Source organism: Vidua macroura, chromosome 1, assembly GCF_024509145.1.
Source record: "Vidua macroura isolate BioBank_ID:100142 chromosome 1, ASM2450914v1, whole genome shotgun sequence".
Lineage (NCBI taxonomy): Eukaryota > Metazoa > Chordata > Aves > Passeriformes > Viduidae > Vidua > Vidua macroura.
In genome coordinates, this window is record NC_071571.1 from 107,288,736 (window position 1) to 107,312,918 (window position 24,183).

A 24,183-nucleotide genomic window follows, 5' to 3' on the forward strand; every position below is an offset into this window, starting at 1 on the left:
AAAATGAAACAAAATTTATAACAATAAGATCTTGCTACACTTAACAAGGATGTATCACTCCCCCACCCCTCAGTAAATTATTTTGCTGGAGGCTACATCATTCTCTCAGAGCTGTATGTTGGGAGTTGACAGAGGCGTGAATAATTCGCAGCGTAGAAGCCTCCCCAGCAGAGCTGAGCTGCAGCATGTTGGGCCGGCCTTTGATGCAGACTGGTTGGGCAGGTTCCTGGGTGCCCCGGGAACCGGTCTGACGGGCCTGTTATGCCAACAAATTCTGGTATGATTCCATGCTCTCCAGAATGCAGAAACCTGCCCAGCCAGTTAAATGAAAGGCATATTAGGTTATCCATTGCACATTGTATATATCTTAGGTGCAGCAGATCTCCTCTCGGCATTCTCTAGTGTGGTCCACAGTGGCTTCCTCATCTCACTTACACTTGAGGTTTATAGCTGGAGGGGAAGTCAATAGTAAATATTTATCACCCCGACCAAGAACAGAACTTTTCACAATTCAAACAGAAGGGTGAGTTTTGAAAATCTTTCTTTAAAATTAATTTAAGATAACCTTAAGCAAAAAATTTCTCTGATGCTTGAAGTGGTATAGTGGCTATCTCCTTAATGTGTCTGAGTACTGCCAGTCTCTACAGCACTTGTTGACAGGATTTTGGTAATTGCAGCTGTTTGAGCCTTTGGTGTGCAGCTCAACATCATCTGCTCTGTCTGCAGAGTATTTACTGCAGAGACAGTTCAATGAACCTAGAACAGCAGAGAGAGATAGAAACTCCACAGCCAATGACTTGGTATTTTGAGCAGTTCATTTAAGTATTGCTTATATTGCTTCTCTTTTATACAGCGTTTTAATAATCCCTGTCACATAACAGCAGTGTTGTGATAAGGCATAGTGCCATTACAGTAAGATGTGTGGTTACTAATTCTTGCCAGACTAACTTTTTTAATAGTTAAATTTTATAAAGTGAGCTACTTAAGCCTAGATTTACCTATTTCATGGTAAGATAGGAAACTTACTTGTCATTCTTACTGCTCTCCTTCTACATACTTCTTAGAAATTTGCCTGTTTAGAATGAGTAACGGTGGTGGTAATGGCAATAAAAAGCAGTGCTAGTCATAAAGAGTAGGCTGACCTAAAAGTTGTACCTGTATCTGCAGCTGAATCCATTCACAGGTTCTGTGTCAAATAAGAAAAATTAAACAGTGTGAAAACAAAAGCTGTGGAATCTGGTAACTGATTAACTACTGGAGCACAGGACTACTGGCTGAGCTGAATAGAAAGGAATGAAGACAGGTTTTGTCATGCCTGTTAGGACAAAATAACTCTTTAACTTAAGTAAATGTGACTCTTCTCAACATCTGTGTAGCTACATTTTTAAAAACCCTCACATAGCTACTTCCGTCTCCCAGGAATTCTTGATTTTGTCTAACTTTAAGCAAAACAATTACCATTCTCTTTTGCAATGGGAAAAAAACCCATATCATAATTAGTGGATACAAACCACTAGATACAAAATATCTATACTGGATTATGTTAGATTTTATGGTAGTCACACAACAGGAATCTTCAATTATGTTTACTGCCAGCTATTTCCAGGCTGATGCTAAAATTAATATTATTCTTTTGTAGAGTGTCAAGAAAAAGGCCTCCTGAGCCTCTTAAAAAATCAATTAATTGAAATCACTTTCTTATTAGCAGCACTGTAGGTGTGTGTAAAATTTTTTCTTTAAAGTGTGGATAAACAGAAAAGAACATAGGAAAATTTTGTAGTCTCACAGAGGCTGATAATATTCATCAGGAAAAAATGTTCAATTTTCTTATATTCTCAGTTGATTCTGTTATCAAATACGTAACGAAGACTTGCTAAGGGATAAACCATTCTCCAAAGAAAAATTACAGCTGACTGAACTGTATAGTTTGCACAAGAACTCTGTGTAGAGCCTCTAAAATGCTACAAGAGAGTGTTGATTCCTAAAGCTATAGGATTTTAACACAGAACATATTGAATAGATTTAAAATTCAAATTAAATAAATCACTTTTTCAAAATGCTGCTTGCCATCTCCTCTCCAGTTTATGTGTTCTGTTTTACTGGGTTTTCCTCAGCTGCCTTTTTTTTTTTTTTTTTTTAGGGGGCTGGAAGCACAGGGGCTATTGTTTGGGGATTTCTTTTTCCCAAATGGTAAGTAAAATATAACTTCCTATATGTTGCTTCTTTTCTGTCCCTGAATTCATGTTGTTCACTACAGTAAAAGATAGGTGGCATGATTTTTTTCACAGATCTGTTAACTTTTTACTTCAGCCTTCCAAAGTTGAGATAAATATGCATAACTACTCAAACTGGTCATGTTACCCTGAGAAATATCAGTATGAGCAAAACATTTCCGCATGCAGCTAACACAAATAGGTGCTGCTGCTTAGAGTCTGAAGACCAGGAACACTGCACTGGGGTCCTGCAATAGCATCCCTCATATTGCCTTTTTTTTTTCCCCCCATCCATCAAGTCTTCCTAAGAGACCTGAGAGTCTGAGTTGAGTAAGCCTTGGCAGTTTCTAACTATAGATGAGGGGCAGTGAAAGCACTTCAAAGAAGAGGGCTCCTTAAAATGAACAGTATTCCTGGCATTGGGGAATTTGATCTTGGCTCAGTTTCAACCATGGCTACACAAGCAGCTTGAGAAGAATCAAATTCAACGAGTGGGGTGATGGAGTGGCTCCTCCCTATTTTTCCAGAGAAAGCAACCACCTGTGCCAGACAGCAGGGGTGGTATCTGTTGTCTATGTGCCCTCCCATCTGTAAGAAATCACACTACTCAGAGCACTTCCAGTTCCTACACTTCCAATTCAAATCCCATTTAGGTAGCAGCTGAACTGTGCCACATACTCTTATTTGCTGCATCTGAAGCTGGGCTCCTTTGATGTCCTTATTGGCAATTGCAACATAAAGTACATTAAATGAACATGACTAGAGAGTTAAACAATATATTTATCCTGCAGCTGCAGATCTGCAAGTCAAGGAGGTTGTGAACACACTAGTCACGTGTGATTTATTAAATCTGATGCAAATACATAAGGACCTCACTATTTTATTTTATATACATACACACAGACAAACACACACACACACATATATATATATGTGTGAAGAATGAAATAGTTACCTTTGTGCACAAAGCAAATAAAATATTTAAATTGGACTTCCTATTGTAATTCAAATCTGGTTTTAATCTTTACATCTAAATTTAAAGTAATAGAAACAAAATAAAAGTAAACTTTCTGCTAATATCTTTTAGCTCTACTCTGTATGCATATGCAGTTGCTAGGTCATCTGCTGCTACCTGAGTAGAAACACTGATGCAGCCTCTATACTTCCCCTCAAAAAGGGAGGGGAGGTGTATGAATTACAGACTATTTTTAATTTTATCTGTGCTGCAACATTGCAGTGCTCTTAAAATAGAACTTCAGTTATTAGTCCATTTGCTGGTAAATAGTCCAGTCATCAAGAAGAAAGGCATTGCCACTAAACTGTAACTGAAAATTGACAGTTCCCCCTACTACCATAGGATTAAACAGTCGAGACCATCCAGGTCTAAAATGGGCTAGGACAAAATATGATTCCCTTTTTGCAGAATTGCTCATGGATACATGTTCTGTCACCTAGTTCAATGTGCCACAGTAAGGGTTATTCTGAAATCTGGACACGAGCCATGACACCACAGGAAGTTTCATATCTGTTCAAGCGCAGCAACGGTGAAGCATTTTTCCCACAGTTTTATTGTCTAGGTGTGTGTGTTTACTCTTACGAGGTGAATGAGATGCAGTTCCAGTTAGACTAGTCATCTTAAGACACCCAGTGTGTGAATGTGGAATATCAGACTCTCCAGTAGTTTTCTAGCACATTCAATGAGCCAGGAATCTATTCAGTGGCCAACTATGTGATTACAGAGTACATAAAATCAAATAAATCTGGAAGGGAGATAAAAGTAAAGTTCAACCGTTAACGTTAATCCGTTTTCACTTACTGTGGAGTAGATAAGGATAACACTGTAGAAGACAGTGGATTTATATTGCTGTAAAGATCAACACGAGAGAATATGAAAACAAACAGCTCAGCGTTTATTGGGAAATAAAAGGGATGACATAATTATTTGCCAGAGTGCTTCCTATAAATAGTAAGATAGGTACAGTTTATGGTAAAATATCTGATCAATCAGCAAGAGGACTATTTTATTGCTACTTATCAGATCTGTGCGTAGATTTAAGACAACTGCTTCTCTTAACATGAGGAAATGATTGCTTGCCTACATCACAAACTTTTAGGTCACAGCAGTTTCAAAAGTAGAATGAAAAGCTGCCGACAAGCATTATTTAGAAAGTCTGGAGTGTCTATCACAACCTATTATGACATGACAGCTTCTTCCAAAACACATAGCTAATTTTAGTTCCACCGTATGTCTACTGATTTGATAATGGATCAAACTTACAATTTGATCTTACAATAAGTAATCTGCTGCTGAGCTCCTGAACAACATGTTCATTTTATTTAAGTCAAAAAATAAGTGGTTAAACAATGATGAGGAATGAGCAGGAAAGTACAAGATTTTATCAAAATACTTCAGAATTCATGGTACGTACTTGATGGGAAACCAAGAATATTCTCAACAATGGGGAACAACAGATTTGAAGCTTGAATCATGTGTCATCTCCTGTCTGACAGTACTTCAAAATACCTCAAAAATGTTGAAATAGTATTTCAGATCCAGTTTTATTTATGCTGTAGCTCCTCATTTATGATGTTTTCTTGAGACCTGAGTGATTTGAGTAATGTAAAAAGAATTAGATGGAACAGCTACTAACAATTATGAAATGCCTGAACACTTAACTTTTTAAATACTGTTATTAACAATCTAGAAAGCATATGTTTGCAGCACTGTCCCTTCCAAACTGATTACTATTATGTCTTTTACTCATGCCACCAAGATGTTTCTACAAGAGTTCCTATACACATCAAAATGGTCCAGTGCAATCATGTGAAGGCAGACTAGTAATAGTGAAAAAAAATGTGCTTTGTTTCTATTTCATCACTAAGAACTACCTAAAATCAAGGTGTTTATCTCATTGCAGACAGTAGGGCTGGTCCCAATGAATGACAGAACATTGATCTGCAATTTGGGGAAAAAAAATAACCTTGAGAAGTAACAAAAAAGTTCAGCAGCCTTATATTGTACTAATTATATGTGCCTACTGGTTTCCATACTCACATAAAACACAAAAATATGCCTAAGCTGCTGTGTTGTACAGTAAAATGATGAGCCATGGAAACTGTTAAGATCAAGAGAGTGGAGGGAAGGCCCCCCACATACTTCTGTGTGTAAACCCCACCAACCAGATTACAAATCCCGGGGCACAGATAGATTTAACACCATAGCCTTAAATGCAAGGCCATTTCTGGCACAGTTGTACACCCTGATGATCCTCTTTACATCTAAACCAGCAAGAACTTCTTTCAGGAAGGCTGAGGCAGCATTTGTTTCAATGTAGGCTCCCGCACACACCTTTGCTTTTCCAGAGTATTCTGTGCCTGCTGTGACACCAAACTGTGGCACCAGCCACAGCCTGGCTTGTCCCCTTGGCTTTCCTCTGGCAGCTCTCTGTGGAAGCCCCAAGTACTGGGCCAGAGGAGGAGAGGGCTGAGACAACACCTGGTGACATCGATGAACAAACGTGAGCCAGCAGTGTGGTCAGGCAGCCAAGAAGGCCGATGGCATCCTGGCCCGTGTCAGAAATAGTGTGGTCAGCACGATCCTGTACTTGGCACTGGTGAGGCCCCTCAATTCAGGAAGGACACAGAGGTGCTGGGGAGTGTCCAGAGAAGGGCAGCAAAGCTGGTAAAGGGTCTGGAGCACAGGTGCCATGAGGAGCTGCTGAGGGAGCTGGGGCTGTTTAGCCTGGAGGAGGCTCAGATGAGACCTTATCGCTCTCTACAACCACCAGGAAGGAAGGTGCAACCAAGTGGGGGTCAGCCTTTTCTCACAGGCAACAAGTGACAGGACAAAAAGAAATGGCCCCAAGTTGCTCCAGAGGAGGCTTAGGTTGGACGTTAGAAAGAGTTTCTCCACAGAAAGGTTGATTAGACATTGGAATGGTCTGCCCAGAGAAGTGGTAGAGTCACCCTCGCTGGCGGGGCTGAGGAAAGACTGGACGTTGCACTTAGTGCCGTGGTCTAGTTGACACGGAGATGTGCGGTCAAAGGCTGGACTCGACGATCTCAGCGGTCTTTTCCAACCCAGCTCATCCTGTGACCCTGTGGCTCCGTCACCCCTGCCACCCGAACCCCTGGCGACCGCCCGGGTCGGGGCACTCAGGCCCTCACGTTCCCCTCTCTCGCGAGAGCAGCGCGGACGCCTCGCGAGAGCGGCCCGCGGCCCCGCCTCCCTGGGCAGGCAAGGCGCTCGCTGCGGCTTTTCCTTTTTTCCCGCCGCTGGCGCGCGGAGCCGCCGGGAGCCAACCAGGTAACGGCGCGCGCTCTCCTCATCCTCCGCCGGGGAGGGACCGCGAGCGCGCCGCCCCCGCTCCGCCCCGGGGACGGGCCCGCCGCGGCCCCTGCGGCCCCGCGTCCCCGCCGGGCGCTCCTCAGGCACTGCCCCGCTTGCCCGAGGGAGCCCCGTTCTCTCCGTCTGGGACGCTCCCGCCGCTCGGGAGAAGCGGCGTGTGGGATATGCCATATCGCTCCTCTGGCGTCCCGGCTGCGGGGTGTGACCCAAGCCTGGCGGGAAGCTCCCAGGTGTTGGTCATGGCAGGATTTCTCAGAGCATCCCGGCGTGTCTATCGAGTGAGTTTTCTGTGCGGTGTTCGTGCAAGAGGGGAAGGAGAACAAAGTTCACCGCCGGGAAGTTGAGTTTGTAGGAGCAGCCGGTGGGGATCAAGGCGCCGTGTGCTCCCCAGAATCCCGGAGGGGCGGTGTTCCCCCGGCGGAAAGGTATCAACACCGATAAGCAGCCTCGGCGCGTTTATCGGTGCTGATGGATTCCTGCAGGCAATCACCGATGAAGCCGTGGAAAGCCTGACGGTGCCGGAGGGAGTTGGTTTGTGGAAGAAGAGGGAAATGGACGCTTTTAGGTGGTTCTATGAAAGCGGCAGTCGGCAGGATAGCAGCAAAGTAGGACATCCGGGAGAGGGGCTGGCACTGTGCTTCCACCCCCAAGCAGCTTCCAGTACTATCCCTGCCCGCAAGTGTCCGTACATCCAGCTCTGGTGTTTTTCCCCCCTAAGGACTGGAAAGCATTTTCTTAGGGCTGGAGACTAAGCCATCACTTTTACACTTGTGCAGCTGCCCAGGCCTGTCAAAGGCTCGACTTGAACGCTTCTTGCGAGCCCTGTGTTTTAAGAGAGGTTGAACACCTGTAGGAAGCAATGTATCATTTTGGGATCTTGAAGCTTGGGAAAATGCCTTGCTCTTTTTTTCTTATTTGTAGTCGGTTGATGTCCGAATAATTTGCAGAAACTCTGAGCGGGTTTTGTGCATTTTTTTTTTCTTACAGTCATCTTGGGGAAAAAAAAATCCAAAACACTATGGACACCATTCACTGTCTAGAGTCAGGTGACTTTTTCATGGAAATGAGTCATCTGACATACTTAAATCTCAAACAGTAAGTGAAAGCAAGCGTGTGGTTTTCACTGCCCTAGTGCTTGATAGAGAAAAAGCTTGATCCTGAAACATCTGTTGAAGGTTAAATGCCATTCCTAATGTCACTAAGCAATTGGTTCCACAAAGAAGCGTTGTAAGATGGCTTAATGTGGCTGCACACAAAGTGGAACATTTCAGCTGCAAAGATGCAAGCAAATCACCGTTCAGCTGATGTTGAAAACGTGTAGGCATTGCTAATTTCAAACGGTAATTTTATTTTTTATTAAGGATTTCTCTGAACATTTGCTAACATGAAGCCATATCCTGAATTTGCTATGGACAGAGCAGGTTAAAGCAAATGTGGAGCTGCTGGCTGCATTATTGTAACATTTAAATATCCTTATACTACAGGAAACATACAGTTCAAGGGTTTCTGTTGAGAATAATGTTTTGATCCATTATTTTTATTCCATTGTAAGACATCCAGTCTGAAAAAAGGTGATTTAAAACCGTGCACAGAGAGATGAGACAGGAGAGTGGAACTAAAGCCTCCAGGCCCTACACTTGGTTACTGACCACTGGACTGAACATTTTATTGTGGTGAATCTGGGGGACCAGCTAAACCAGTAACTGCATTCATATACTCAAAGTTGTTTGAAGGCTTTCAAGATAGGAAATGCAGGTTCTTGACTAATCACAGACCTTGTATCATCTGAACTATAACTTATACCTCAAAAAATTGAGAGCAAATTGTTCCTTCCGTTTGGCACTATAGGCATGGTGATTTGCTTGCTCAAGTTGCTAATTTAGGAATAGTACAAAATACCTAGCTTTTTTTTTTCCTTACTGCATTTTATATTACAAGGTCATGGAGATAGGTATGTCCACCTGGTAATGAACAGTCCCTGTTCAGAAGTGTTTGTTTAAAATTGCATAAAAATGGGGAAAACTTAGAATGTCCATTTTCACACAGAGGGAACTGAAGGACAGAGATTACAGGAGTATTTCAGTATTGGACACCAGTATTGTCCATTAGAATTGAATATTGGACATCAGTAGTGCCAGTAGAATTGAATCTTGCCTTGGCTCAGAGCCAGATCTGAGTACCATGCTTTCTCTGTAGTTTGCCTGAGGGCATCACCTCTGTAAGAAACCCTTCAAGTGAGAATTATGGGTAAGATTATCCTAAATTATGTAGGCAGTCAAGCTTCTAAGAGTTATCTGACTTTGATTGTTCTTCTCAGATATTAATGTTTTGGATATTTATAGATTTTTGTGATTACTCTCCATTTTTTTTTCATCAGGGAATGGGAATCATTTTAATATAGAATTACGAACACTTCAAGAGGATGTGAGCTTTTCTTTGCAGAAGGATGTAATTTGAATCCAAGTTTATATAAAGGATGTATATAGACAAATCCATCTCTGATAAAACTTCTGACAAATGCTTTTGCTGACAGCCAGATTTTGGCACTATGGCTTACTTTTGGAAAACAGGAATTCGGTATAATTCTATCTTTAGATAAGAAAAAAATAAAGACTCTTAAGTGTTTTAATCTAATTTTAAGTTGATAACTTTTTAATGGGAGGAAAATTCTGTTAGTTTGTAATTACCTGCAGCAAAATACTTAGTAGTGTCCAAGCTTTCAGGGTGACTGTCAGTGTGAAAGTTCATAAATGTATATCCTCAACAAGGATAGACAGTAAACTTTGCATTTAATCCATGGCTACAAGTTATGCTCTGATAAATTCAAATGTAAGTGTTATCATTCTGTTGTTACAGACATACGCCCCTCTTCAGAAACAGTTTCATAACTATGTAATTTAAAATATAAAGTTTGAGAGTGAGCCAGTTCTGCAAGTCAAAGAAGCTGGGAGCAGAATAAAGCAAGATGAATGCATCTGGAGGAAGCTGTGGGAGCCCTAGTTCTGCAGAACCTACAGGAGATTTCTTCAAAGAACTGTGGTCCAAACTGAAAGAATGTCATGATAAAGAAGTGCAAGGTAAATCATTGAAGGTTGGGTTTGTCAGGTTAAAGTTGGTGTTTGTCAGTTACCACAGGAAAACTTTGAACCAAAATACTCTGCAGGGAACTAAATAGATTTTTAATGTTTTCAGTTATGCAGAAAGTTGGACCCGATGATTACAAATGATCCTTAGAGATTGACTACCTAAGCCTGGTTTAACAGGATTAAACTATCAACACATATAAATAATTTGCTAGGTCAGTGAAGAAAAAGTAATACAATGTTACATGGAGTCTCTGCTTGCCTACAAAATGTGTTACTTTACCTTTAATGGATTATGATTTCCAAACCATGTTATTCAATGGATTCTTTTCTTTTGCTTTTGGCTTTAGTTGTTTCACATACATTAAAATTATTTGCATTGTTTATTTCCACTAACTTGTGCAAAATCACACTGCAGATTAATGTTACTGAAGTGAAAATTATTTCTTCAGATTTTAGTGTTCTACATTTTCTCAGCAAAATTTGTAATGTTTTTATAATATTATTATTCTTACATTATGTGACTTGTAATAACAATTTTACTACAGATTGAACAGACACTAACAGCCCTTCTTCAGTAATTCAGAAAAGATAAATTATTGCACTATATGTATTGTTACTGTAATATTGTTTTACAAGGAATATTCATAAGGGTTTTTTGCTAAAAACATTAAATAAATTAACATTTTGTTCTGCTAATCTAAAGTCACACGATCAGTTCTTTTTGCATGGAATTAAAACAGTATTAGTGTCTTCTAGGAAGTTTTTCCTTATGTATGAAATAGTATTTATATTAGACTGGAATAAAAGTGAGTGAGTTTTTGGGATTTAAGAACTGTAGTTATGCAAGTGGATCTTTACCCAGAACATTTCAGTGGCCTTGGTTGTTTCTACCAGCCTCAAAACAGTTTCAGGTCTGTCCATTTTGGCCCAGTTAGACCATTACTTCTTGGTTTCAAAAAGTCTTGGAGATTTTATATTTTATATATATATATATATATGATATTGTTTTATAATTAATAGATGTTACATGCCTCCTAATGAAAGTCTTGATTCAATAATTTGCAGCACTAGGCCGTGACACTTTGTTGTTGATTATTAAAAAAAAAAAAAGACCAAACAAGCAACCAAAAATCATATACCACTAATATGGCAACTGGAAAGAAAACTGTAGCAGACAGTAGGATTTCTTGACATTAACATATGGGCTACAATTTTATATTGTGTTCCAAAACACAAAAAAATTAACTTTTTTAATAATTATTTTTTAAATTGTTGATGGTTCTTTTTGGTGTGGGTGTGATGTCAACCACAGATAAACGCAGAAGTACTGACAGAATGGGATCTGGCAATCTATGGCATGTCTGAACAACAAATGCTTAAGAAACAAAAAGCTCTGATGTAGACACTTATGTTAAGTGACCCTTTCTCTAGTTTCTTGGGGTGTGCAGCACGTGATTTTCAAGTTTGGGTTTTCTTTATGCAAGCAAGATACTCTTTAGAATGCATGCAGGGTGTGGCCAGGTAATTTTGCCACCAGGCAGTCTTTTTCATGCCTAGCCCTTTGTCAGTATGTCCCACACTCTGTTAGGTAAAATTAGGTCTTCCATGATAACATCAAAGACATGCCTGAAGGATAGTTAATTTTTCCAGAAGGTGGGGATCCTCTTATAGAAAATGGTACTGGAAGATATTTTAGAAACATCAAACACAGACTTGCCTAGACTTTGCTTGTTTCTGAAGTCTATAAATAAGAATTAAAATTGACTCATGAGTTTCCAATCTGAATGTCAGCAAAAATTATTTTAAAGGTGGTAGAAGGTGGATTAAGGGAAAGTTAGTTGTTGAAAAAGCTTTTTGCATGTACAATGTACTGAACACTGAAATGGTTGAATTCTTCTTACTTAAAATCCATGAAAAGTAGAATTTATGACACATGAACTTGACATGGTCAGAAATGTTATGCAAGTTATATCTATAGAATGTAGACTGAAGAATACTTTAAACTCATGCAGTTTGGAAGGGATTTTATTGAATTTCAATATTACTATATTGTAAAGGGTGTGTTTTTTCACTGTTATGTAAAGAAATCCAGCTTCTTGTTCTACTAAACTGATCACTTCCAAAATAATCCAAATTTTGGCCTTCTTCAGCCAAAATAGCTATTATTTAACTTAAATTCATTATGAAACAATGGGTAGGACACCTATATCCCAGTTTCCAAAGATGTTGGGCATGGTCAGTGTCAGTTACTTTTCATGGAGTTCAGAAGTGCTCAACAACTCGGAATAATGGTCATTAAAACTCTTTGCTTTTATTTCCTCTGTGTTGGATACTTCCATAGTGCCCAGAAGATTCAAAGGAATTTAATAGTGCTTTTTGTAAATTGATTTATTTCTACAGGTGGTAATTCTTGCCTCTTGCTTGAAATAATTATATAGATGCTTGCTGCACATGGATTGAGATGGTTTCTGAGGATTAATTTAGATCTAAAACTCTAAAAATATCTATCAACATAGAGATGTAAGCAGTGTTTTATGTACAAGAATGGTCTAGTTTTTTTAGTTATTGCTTACCTCTGAAAAGCAGAAGATATCAATGGACAAAAAACTGTAGTCATAGAAGGAGAGAAACTAATGAGGAAAGCAATCTCATTGATAGATTGCTGTAGGAAAGGAAATGGCTGGAAGTTCCTCAAAAGTAAATAATTATAGAAAACAGCTGGAAGGGATTTTAGAAGGTCATCTAGTCCATCTCTGTACCCTTGAGGTAGGATTATGTCTGCGTCATTGCTGACAGTAGCTTGTCCAACTTGTTTCAAGAAATCTTCAGTGATAAAATTCTGTGGTCTTCCCAGGCACTGTCAGTTTTAGGAAGTGCATTTAATGCTTTTGAAAATTCATCAGAACCGAAATTATCATAGCCATTAATTGAAATATTACAGCTATATAGTCTAATCAAATAGCAAGCTTCATAAAATAGTGTTTCATTAATCTGCCTAATGATAGTTTAAGTAAGATCTCTGTTGCTTTAATAGCTGTAGAGTGTCATTTACTAATGCACAAACAAGCTTTAGGTACTGTAGATTTATATAGTCTACAGCTTGTCTATTCCATAAAAATATTGTGGGAAAGATAAAATTGAATTGGGAAGGGCCATAGTGTAGTTCCACAGAGTTTTATGTGCTCCCTATGACAAATAAGGAAACTTGAGAAAGCAAAGCTCCTTAAATAAGCATTCTTAAAAACTCTCAGTGCTCTGGAAAAGCAAAAGGAAGAGACTACAGCAGATGTAGTAATTTAAGGCTCTTGTATAAATCAAACAGACTGGTTTCCTGCCTTCTCATTGCAGTCATTTGAACTAAGAAAAAATGCAACCTTTAAGTAACTAGTTTAGTTCCTCCTGAATTCAGGTGAGAGGGGAGATAGTGTTACCTGTAGCACAGTACTGGGCCTTCTGAGCCCAGCCTCTTCAATTGGTTGCTCAGGTTGCCAAAGTTACAATCCTAAATACTTGCTGAACAGACTACCTGTTCATACAGGAGATGCATTGTTGTGCAGCTTCATTCCTTCCGATGGGCGTGGAGCAGCTTTAAAGCAAGCTTTATAGGGGTTCTAATTGCAGATGCCTAATTGACTTGATGAATAGCAACTACTTAAAAAAATAAACCCTCTTTCTGTGCTGATCTGCATGATAGAACATAACGTCTCACAGGTGCTGAACACTTGGAGATAAAAGAAATCTTGCTATATTTCCTAAGAATTTTTTTAAGTAGTCTGTCTGCATTTTTAATTCATTGTCTCACTGGCATCTTGTAGCAAGTATGGGTTCACTGAGTCTGTGGCTGGCTTGACATTTTAAGTAGCCTGAGGAGTGAACTTTCTTGAGCAATGAATTTTTCCCTTAGAGCTGTTCCTAGTTGAGTGTGGTAGTGGAGAAAAAATAGTCCGTTAACTGCTTTAACCTACATTTTCTATAGTAAGATGTAGTCTCAACTATGTATTTAGGCTTAAATTCAAAGTAGTCTGAAGTTTTCTTACAAGTGTTCTGGTTTTATAAATTTATCCTGCTATCCTAAATGTATAATGCTTTTGCAAGAGAGCTTACAGGACTCCTAATGTTCAACCTGATGTTGATAGCAACCTTTCATAGCTGGCCACTCCTGCTGAGAACATCAGTTGTATTTGAAAAGCTTTTTCCTTCTGTTCAGAATATATAGTTAGGAACGTGGAACTCTTAGGGGTAGAAAGGTCACAGATGAAATATCATTCATCAATTCACCTTCAGATATTCCAAGGAAGCTTTGACTGAGAGAGTCTGGTAGCACATCTCCAAAGAAAGATGTTGTCCTTTCGTGCTTTAAAGCCTTGAATCACATGTTTTTAATGTTTCCTTATGTATATACACTGTAAAGCATTTCTCAGTTCAGTGATTGGATGCTTCATTTCCAGTGTAGTATTATGAATTTATGTGCACAAAGAACATATTTTATGCTACTTATGTGGGCATAGTCAATGAAAATATATTGACAATGCTGGCTGTTCATGTGTGGTCATTTCACAAAGGTGTTTGTTTACTTTTCTAAGTGGAAATCTGTGTGTTTATTTAAGAAGTCCTTATTTCCTGGAGATAACAATGACTATATTTGTTTCCAAGATCCTGTAGAATGCACTCAAAAAGTCCAGAAGGAACCTTTTTCTCTCCAGATTAGTGACATTTTTTGTCTCTCTTTGCAGCTAACAGTGGCAAGCAGGCAAAAATTTATTGTCTCACTCATTTTTAAAAATCAGAATTCTATAACATGTAATTTCTTCTTTCCACTTTCAGGCTTACAGCTGAAAATATCTAAGTTGAAAAAGGAAAGATGCTTGTAAGTACTCACCCTAATGATCTAGTTTATTAAAGGAGAGTCAGAGTACCATTAATGAGCTGCAATTCTTGTAAGATCAATTAAGGTTTCATGGATTCTTCCTTTAGATGTGAAAAAAACTTTGCTTACTTTAATAATTCAGCTAAAGTCATCTGAAGATGTACGGAGCTCTTTTACAGGGTGTTATTTCTTAAGTATAATTTATAAATTAAATAGTTGCTCATTTTTAATCTGAAATGATGAAATTATCTCTCACTTTTGATGTTAGCCTGGTGTATTGTAAGTTGCTTCCATGTTCTGGAATCTTAAATTGATCAGTCAGTTTTGTAGATGAGAAATATTATCAGTGCTGTGACTGAACAAAAGCCAAATAGGTTAGTCATTGTTGGAATCTTTCTACAACTGCCACATTGTGGATACAGTACTGTTACATAGGAGGTCTTGTTCTCCTTGCTGCATCTGAATACCTGGGGTTTAGTATTTCAAACTTGGTAATCAGCTGACAATGAGCACCTTATTTTGTATTCCACTTCAGCATTGGAGCTAATGACTTGTAAACCCTAGGTCAGAGACTGGCCATTATGCAGTGCCTTCATAGCCAAAGACGTCTGTCATGTTTATCAGGTGCACTGGAATTTTAAGGAAAGAAAACCCAACCAAGGGCCTAGTTCCTTCTGTTGTTTTAAAGTCTTCATGGGGCATTTTACAGGGATTAGGTGAAAGGCATGCAGTATTAGTGTACATTAATATCTTACTTATTTATTGCAAATGACTTAATGCCATAGAATGACTTAGAATTAACTAGAAGCAATTTTAAAATTTGCTATTTTAAGCCTCCTATGAGTGGCATAAACAGAAAAAATAAGGGGATTTTTTGTAGTTTTAGTTTTTTGTTGGAGGGTTTTTTTAATGTCCTAAACATCAGGAAAATACAGCCTGCTTTTGTCAGACTTCAAATTTTGTCATGGCCTGGCTGTACTTGGTTAGTGAACTGAGGTAACAGAATTTTAACATTTTATGCTTCCCAAGTAAAAGTACAAGCCTTAAATAGTCCCTCATGCTGCTTGCATGTAGCTGTTTTATAGGTTGAATATGCAGTTGGAATGGCCTACGTGGGTCTGTGTGATAGTACAGAAAAATAAAGCATCTGTACTTAAATTTAAAGATTAATAAAATATGCTTGTGATTGCACACTGTAGAAGCCTCCAGCTGTCCCATTCACTATACGACCTATGGTTGCTAATTTCTTGAACTACTGTAGTGCCAGCAATATGAAAATGTGGTTGGCTAAACATATGTTAAAGGGATAGTGCCAATTTAAAAGTGTGTTTGTGTAAAAGAATTGTATCAAGTTAGTAAATATGTTTTCATTTCCGAATGTGTGTGTGCTTAACAGCTTTTCATGAGCCAATTTCTTGACTTCCACAAATAATCCATCTCAGGCACACTGAAAACAAACAACTGCTTTCATGGATATATAGAAAGGATTCCATGGTAGAAAGAAGAACTGGGAATTTCTCAGAAGTTAGTCGCTGTCATGTTACACAGATTTAGGCACTTAGCTTTTATTGAACATTCCCTGTAGAAAATAATTGTGTGCTTGTCACTCATACCATGTTTGCATCTTGAAGAGATGTTGTGATCTGATAATAACATTGAAAGGGAGCTAAAATTGAGAAGTTAACATTACTGCTTTTTTCTAGCTCTTTTAAGGAGAAAATTTTCTTTGTTAATTAATTAGTTCTGGTTTTTAGAGAAGGTATTTTCCACAAGATGAAGTGCTTCTGGGGGGTTTCTTTTGTCTTTATGCATACTATGAGAATACATGCTCTATAGAGAATTTCTTCTTGAGGAAGTAAGCCTCTAATGTATCTAAAGACTTTCAGAGATTTCCAAACCTAATGTAGTTTGCGATGCTGCAGAATTTACTCACTGATACAAGACCAAAATGACCTGATTGTGAAAGCTCCCATTAGATTCCCAACAGCTCCACAACACAATAAAGTGTGAGAGAAGTGTTTGAGTTTGTTCTCTGAAATTGTTGCTTGAACATTGTTAGCTTTTGTGTGTTGACTGTCATTAATTCTAGTTTTCACCTGAACAAAAATCAGACATAACAGATCACCTGTATTATTAATTAAAAACTAGCTGCATCTTTCCTCTGTCATTTGTAAATTATTATTAATCAGAAACATTAGTTTTGTTTATTGTCACGATAGTATTTGTGCTGATGATAATCACATTTCCCAAGGATATGAAAGAAACATGCCAGAGAAAATTCTCTGGTGAAAAAATAATGACTACAATTTAAAGCTAGAACATTTTTTTTCCTCATTTTCTTTTCAGGGATGCAGAGAGGCTTGAAGAGTTCTATACCAAAAACCAACAGCTCAGAGAACAGCAAAAAGCACTTCATGACACTATCAAGGTTTTAGAAGACAGGTGAAGTAGTGTCTTCTGGCTTTTGAGCTTGCTGAATTTTGCTCCTGCAGAGTAGCTCTGGATACTTTGCAAGTTGAGTTTATTGTGTTTTGGTGTGGGATTATTGACTTTTTTTTTAGTAAGCCAGTCCTTTTCTAATGCAATCCAAATAGTGTGTTATAGAGAAAAGTGTAGAATTTACATTTTTCTGAATGAAGAACAAGCAAAACATATATAGCATATATATTTATTTATCTCATCCATATAATTAAACATAAAATTAATAATGAATATAAATAAATAATTTCTGTTGTATTGTTATTTTCAAAGTGCTTGTTTAGTTCAGTTTAGATAGAAGTTAGAATAGAGCAGCTTGGGAGGCAAACAGACATTTTAAGGTTTGTTCTTTTGTATCCATCTTTGTACAGTTAAATTTTATATTGATCAAGTTGTAATAGCAGTACAAAACCCAAAGGCAAACGCATATGTTCTGAAACTCAGGAGATAACTCACTAGGAAATGTTTCAGATTTGAGGGGGTCTTTTTTACCAATTGCCTGTTTTACCTAAATTTGATCACAGGTTCTGTTACCTTTTTTTGGACTTAGGTGTTCAACTCACCTGTTGATGCATTCTGCCTTTTCCTTCTTTGTTCCTGTTTAATCTGGTACAGCAAAGCAAAACTAATAGACATGAAATTACAGTGCATTTTTCTTTCTTTAAAAACTATCTGTTTTGGAAAGTATATGTTAAATTTGCTGTTAATAGGGTCTCAGAAGCTTTCTGGGAACAGGAGATCATTACATAGTAAATGGTTTTCCACTAGTCCTGTGTTACCTCAAGTTTTAAAACTGTGATACTCTACTTTTACTTTCAACTCCATTTCTCTGTGAAAGGCATTAGGGATAAGCTTGTAGCCATGCAGGTAATAAACTTTCATACCATGTAAGTAGAGAGGCACTCATGGTGTGGATGGACTTTTCTAATACCTTAGTAGATGAATTACTCACATTGTGAAAAACAAAAGTATTTCAACTGATTTAATAAAAGGAGATTTTAATACTGTTTGTTACACATTCAGATAAGCTAGTATGAAGAGACATTTCAGTATTTTACTCTTGTCATAATTCCACAATATTAAAACACGAATAAACCAGTATGGCTTTTACATCCAATATTCAGTTGTGTAATTGGAAATTTACATCATTTGTTTACTTGGGGTTTTTTAATACTTGATGTAGTAGCAGCAGCAGTAGTGTAGAACTTTTGACAAACTGGTTTCTTATCTAGCAGGCAAAAGAGAGTCTGGTTTTCACTTTGGTAATACTGTTAGCTTTTTGCTGTGTACCAGAAATAAATACATTCCATTAACCACCTATAAAATTAACACATATTTTATTGCATGAGTGAATGTGTCAGGTAAGATGGAGTAATTCTAACCAGTCTTTTTCTGATCATGGATGTGTTTTAAATAGTTAATCTAAACTAGTAGAGACAGTGGAGTCAATGCCTCTCATGAACTTTTGGATCCACTTCAAATTATTGGTGCTTAGGTAAAGATAAAGGTCACGTTTGCTTGGCAGTTGTTACAGAGTGAAATTACTACTCGATCTTTTTATTTGGTTATTTTGCTTAATGACAGTACATATCCTTCTTAGATGAGGTAGTCATTCTATTTACTGAAGTGATTTGCTTATTATTGGTATTTTCTTGAATGAACTTGATGTAAAATGGTGATGTGTATCCAACAATACTTTTAGTAGGATGCCTTACAAAGGATTTCAGTATAAAGGTGTAGCATGCTCCACTTTATTATATAAAGTAATGCATGTTGCTTTAGAAGTATCCCGTAGCTACAATCATTTATGCAAATGTTAGAGCATATAGTATTAGATCATTCAGAAATCTCAAAACATTGCTATGTGAACATATAAAACCACACTATTTAGTGGTGTGCTGCATAGCTGTCAGAAGTTTTCTGGTTTTCATTGTTCAAAAGGTCTGTTAAACATTTGTATCTGCTTCATACATGGCAATATTTTTTTAACAGAGAGACCTTTTTCTCTTCATTTTATTGTAGATTAAGAGCGGGGTTATGTGATCGCTGTGCTGTAACCGAAGAACATATGCGAAAGAAGCAGCAGGAGTTTGAAAATATCCGGCAGCAGAATCTCAAACTTATAACTGAGCTTAGTGAGTTTTATCCCCAAACCTGAAGACAAAACATGCTATTTTGTAAACCAGTTCTCCAGTAATTCCTGTAACTTGATATAATTTATATGTGGTGTATTTAGTAAGCCCAAAAAGTTCAGTCAGGGGATACTTAACTGTACAGTCTGAAAATATGTAACATACCAGTGACTAGTCATTTGACCCACCTTCTTAGATTGAAGTGCTGATACTGAAAGTGAACTGACGTGGAAAATCTTACACTGTAAAGTGGCTACTTTAGATAAAATGTGACTGCTTCTGTTTATTCCTACAGCTAGAATGATTGCCAGCTTTCCTAAGAAAATCCTGACTTCAAAAGGAACTGGTGATTGCACAGTATCAAGTTCAGACATAAGTTGGTCCAGCTTGTGTCCTAACTGCAGTAAACCCATAACTGTCACATAACCGACTGAGGCCACAAAAAATAGCTTTATACCAGGTAGCTTGTAGCCGGCTCATTTTGAAATCAAGAAATAGAATATGTGACACAAAATACACTGTTTGTTTCAGGTGATACACAAGCAGGACACAAATATGTTTATAAAGAGAGTTTGGAAAGATTGGTTGTATAAAGCAAACAGGACAGAATTTTAAAATGTTAATGGTATCTTTATCATTAATTATTTTGTATAATTTAGTTGTCTTGCTTTGTCAAGAACAAGCAGACATTAAATGAGATTTAGAATACGGGAAATGCCAGACAAAAAATAGCATTTTGGTGATTAATTAAATTATTGAAATATTCAGTTCTATGCTAATACAAAACACAAGAGTGTTTCAAGGACTTCTAATATTGGGCACTTACATAAAATTATTCTGAATTGTGAGTTTAATGATGAACAGCAAACAGGGTAAAGTCCATCTCTAAATACAGCTCTGAACCTTAAAAATCAAGGTGACACCTATTAGGTACAAATCTTGAACTAACACAGAGCAGTAGGCTCCTATGGGTTTGGGTTGAGATCTGTATAACAATGAAAAGATCATTTGATGAATCTAGAGGCAAAATAGACAACAACAAAATAAAAACAAGAACACAAAAATTAAAGTGAACAGAAGAGTTGGAGCTATTACCACATTAGTTTGAGACAGCATGGAAGAAAGGCTTAATGGTTGCTTTAGTGGCTAAAACCAAATTCAAATTGCTTTGTGTTTCATAGGTTATCCTTAGCCTAAGGAAGCAATTTTGTCCATGGAGACAAGGGAGCAATTCACTCATCTTTGCAACATGGTCTCACTTGTGTGTACGTGGACAAAAGTAATTAATGATTGTGTAGAACTAATGTTGTGATACAGTAACTGTGTCACTTTTGCCTTTTGTAACATGTCATTTTACTACTTTGTAAATTACTAGCTTGAAACTTAATTTTTGTAAACCATAGAGAAGGTGTATTGTATTACGTTTTACAATTGGTTATGTTTCCTTCAAGGACCTGACAAGATTATCATGTTAACAGGTGTGCATTAATTTTTTTAATACTTTTTTCTGTAAATTTTAGTGAATGAAAAAAACAACTTACAGGATGAGAATAAAAAGTTAACTGAACAGTTCCAGCAATTACAGAAGGAACTAGAGTAAGTTTTGGGTTGTTTGGGATATTCCCCCATTCCTCAGTAGAAATGTCTGGGAGTATAAGTATCAACTTTTAAGTCTTTAAATCTTGTTTCCTCTTTCTGATAGATAGACTGTGAAAAGATAGCCTACTGCCACTATAACAGCATAACAACATTGCCTTTTATTGTGTAGATTTTTATTTTCTTTTAGCTGTGGGCATCTTGTTTTAAACTGGGAGAAGTGAATTTATCATAGAAATTTTGCTTGACTTTTGATCACAGTGTATAGCAAAGCCTTACGTCTCACACTTTTATTCCTTGGTCGCCTCTTTACCTTTTGTTTCCTCCTAGGCTAAGACTTCAGAAAAGTAGTTACTTAGATAGTCAAAAAGTCCCAGGATCTTGCAATACATTTTAAAAATAAAATTACTATAATTTTGCAATTTTAAAAGAAAAATACAATAGTAAATTTTGAAAACAAGACATAGAAATAGTAAGCTACAAATTGACTGTGAAATTTTAATCTGCTATAGTAAGAATGTGCCATCTAATGTGGTTAATATGTGAATGTGGTGTACTGTGCAAGGCAGAGGTAGTGTTCCTTTCTTGTTGTGGTCTGACATCATCTGAAACTTATCTCACTTTTCCCTATCTGTGACTAAGTTGTATACATGCCTGGGAAAAATGGGACAGGATGTGTGGACTTGGTACAAGAAGGTTTTTTTATCCATGTGGTTTATTTCTTGTCTCTGTCAGATTTCAACTTTAGTAGGGAGTGAAACAACTACAGTTCAGAATGACTGTAGTCCTATTCCTCTGTATTTCTTGGTTTGTCTCCCATCTTTGCACCTTCATTGTCCTTTCTTTTTTCTGTATGTATTTAATCTTCTTGTGGTAACATACTTCATGACCCCAGCTTCCGGTAAAAATCTCTGGCCACTGCAGGAAAGCTGACAATGACCAATGTAACAATATGATATTTGATCTGCATGTTAAGTGATCATTCAAATAAGTGCAGAGTTGAGTGGATAAACAGTAATTTACAACGATGGTACTGCTGTTTTAATACAGTCACTGCATTTGGTTGGTGCGGTTGAGCTATAGTCATGGTACTTTATTTAGAATTAGCAACTTAGATTGATGTAGTATCACATTGTAGGTGCAAAGTAACAGATTGTTTCTACTGCATGATACGAAATCAGATTTCTGCAGTCTTCTGTGTTTTGTAGCCAAGTTATAATATTAAGAATAAAAATCTGAGAATTCTACATATAAGTGAAATCAGTGGAAGTGTAGAAGAATTACATTATCTGATCCTTTATGACATTGAGATTTCATTATGCATGGATGGAACAGCAAGGAAATTTCTGCAAAAATCTCTTCTGGGGTCTCAGATAAATCCATGATTCAGAAATTATTTATTATGTAGTTATGATGTACAGTATGTATGGCAACTGCTTCATTTGATGGTTTTTCCCTGTGATGGTATGTAGAAACTACCTCTTGGTTTATATAGAAGTAAGGTGCAGAAAAATATATTTTTAGTAGGGTCATTTGTCAAGCAAGACCACATGTGCCAGTAAATTTAAAGAGAACTCTAACAACTAACTTAAATTGGCAAAGTAAATTGATTAATATATCACTCTGTTGTTTATTTTGATTTGTGTCTTAAGATATTGCTAGTAGATAATATAGTTTTTCAGTGCTTTCTTTTTAAATGTGCTAGAAAAGAGGAATTACAAAATCACACAAAGGATTCGTCAAGACTTGAGAACATCAGTGCATCAGTATTTGTCATTAAGTGTTCAAAATTAGTAATGGTAAAAAGCCTAACTGCAAAAATGCTTTTTGTCTCAAGCCAGGCAGCTTTTTAAAGTTTTCCATTACCTTATTTTATATAAGATATTGTGGTTCAGCTTTAAGGCAAGCAAAAATTTATCTGTATTTCCTCTTTTTCCCTTAGATCAAAACCTTATATCCTTCTCTTTGTAGTTAGGAAGTGATCTTTTGGCCTGTTTTCTCTTGAGAATCATAAGGGAAAGTGCAACTGCAGGAAGATGACCAAGCAGACTGAGTTAGATTTCTGTGTGCTTTTCTTTTACTGCCTTTTCCACATCTCACTGCACCATAGGGCAGTTAGCCCCTTGTGAAGTACTAAACAAGCTATTTAAATTCAAAAATCCAAAATCAGTCCTTTTTTGTTGTTATTTCCTTGCTATGTATAGATAGAATTTTTGGAAAGAAAAGATATTGTTGTTTGTTGCACCAATTTTTATATACTGACTCTCCAGAAGGCTGCTAGAGCTGACAGTGTGAGAGAAGGTAAACTTCATAACTCATCTTGTATTTTACATTACTTGTTTTCCATGCTTTTTTACATTATTCCCTGAAGACCTTTTTGAGTTGAGTTAGAGGTAACATCAATGCTTTGGAGGGGGATTGCTTTGAATACAGTGCTATTCAGTACTATTTAAAATTGCCCAAAAGCTTTTATTTTGTATTTAAGGCAGTATTTCTGATCACTGAATATATTCTGATTTGGAAAGGACCCAACAAGGATCATCAAGTCCAACTCTTAAGCGAATGGCCCATCCAGGGATTGAACCCAGAATCTTGGTGTTATCCAGCATTATGCTCTAACCAACTCAGCCAATCTCAGGGTCATAAACTGGGAAGATGTACAGGGATTTCCATCCGGGGTGGTGGGGTGGTGGGGGTGGGAAAGACACTGATCCATCCATTTCAGCATTATTTTGTTAAAGAAGCGCCTGCTTCAGAGAACAAGCTATAACCTCTACACTACCTAGCTGCTTCTGGGAAAAAGGGCTTCCATAGTGCAGTTGTATGTTGACTTCAAATGTGAAGAGCTAGGGTTGTATGCTGTTCTTGGGGTTGAGCAATGGTCAATCTTTTGTTAGATGTATCTAAAAACTGGGTTGAGTATTACTTTTTTCACAGTGCAATGTTGTTGAGGTGGCTGTATTTCCAGAATTGTTGGGTTCTCATACTGAGTGATTGTCCTGCTTACTGAAGTGAAAACTCTTCATCTTGCTGACTTGGGGTTTTATTTGACTACTTGATTTGGCCTCCAGGGTGCAAAAGCAGCAAGCAGTGGAGGCAGAAGAAGTTATTCCAGGTTCTCCAGTTGTAACATCATCATTTTCTGTGGTTAATCGTATGAGAAGAAAAAAAGAGAATAGGCATGTCCGATATACAGAACATACACCCCCAGATTTGGAACTTAGGGAAAGCAACAGTGGTAAGAGTAATTTTTTTTTTTTTTTTGTAATTAATTAAGGGCTAAAGAGAAAGATCGTGTATAAACTTGATTGCAAAGGGCAAAAACTAAAAAAAAAAAAAAAAACTAAAAGCTTTGTGCTTTTTTTTACTCTACCTTTTCTCTTTTTGTATGATAATGCATGAGTCCAGGGGAAAAAAGTCTATAGCAGTAACTGTTACATCAGTGATATGCTCAGAACTTATT

General features: G+C 37.4%; 1 protein-coding gene and 1 long non-coding RNA gene across 4 annotated transcripts in view; one reads left to right on the top strand and one right to left on the bottom strand.

Annotated features, from left to right (window-relative positions):
• Positions 1-457: 457 nt before the first annotated feature.
• RBBP8 (RB binding protein 8, endonuclease) overlaps positions 458-24,183 on the top strand; it is a 40,031-nt gene continuing 16,305 nt past the window's right edge. Inside the window, exons 1-8 of one of the 3 annotated variants that reach the window (XM_053986124.1) lie at positions 458-523; positions 2,141-2,190; positions 9,418-9,638; positions 14,472-14,514; positions 16,861-16,956; positions 19,015-19,127; positions 20,645-20,720; positions 23,792-23,958. In XM_053986124.1, the coding sequence (XP_053842099.1) occupies positions 9,527-9,638; positions 14,472-14,514; positions 16,861-16,956; positions 19,015-19,127; positions 20,645-20,720; positions 23,792-23,958 (607 nt within the window). In that variant the 5' untranslated portion in view covers positions 458-523; positions 2,141-2,190; positions 9,418-9,526. Of the gene's footprint in view, positions 524-2,140; positions 2,191-6,427; positions 6,520-6,619; positions 6,840-9,417; positions 9,639-14,471; positions 14,515-16,860; positions 16,957-19,014; positions 19,128-20,644; positions 20,721-23,791; positions 23,959-24,183 lie in introns of those variants that run through there. The other 2 variants (XM_053986134.1, XM_053986116.1) reach the window with 2 other exon arrangements.
• On the bottom strand, positions 4,103-5,829 carry LOC128812028 (uncharacterized). Its single transcript, XR_008438576.1, has 2 exons — positions 5,563-5,829; positions 4,103-4,815 (listed from the first exon to the last, which is right to left on the bottom strand). It is a non-coding gene; the product is annotated as an uncharacterized LOC128812028 (long non-coding RNA).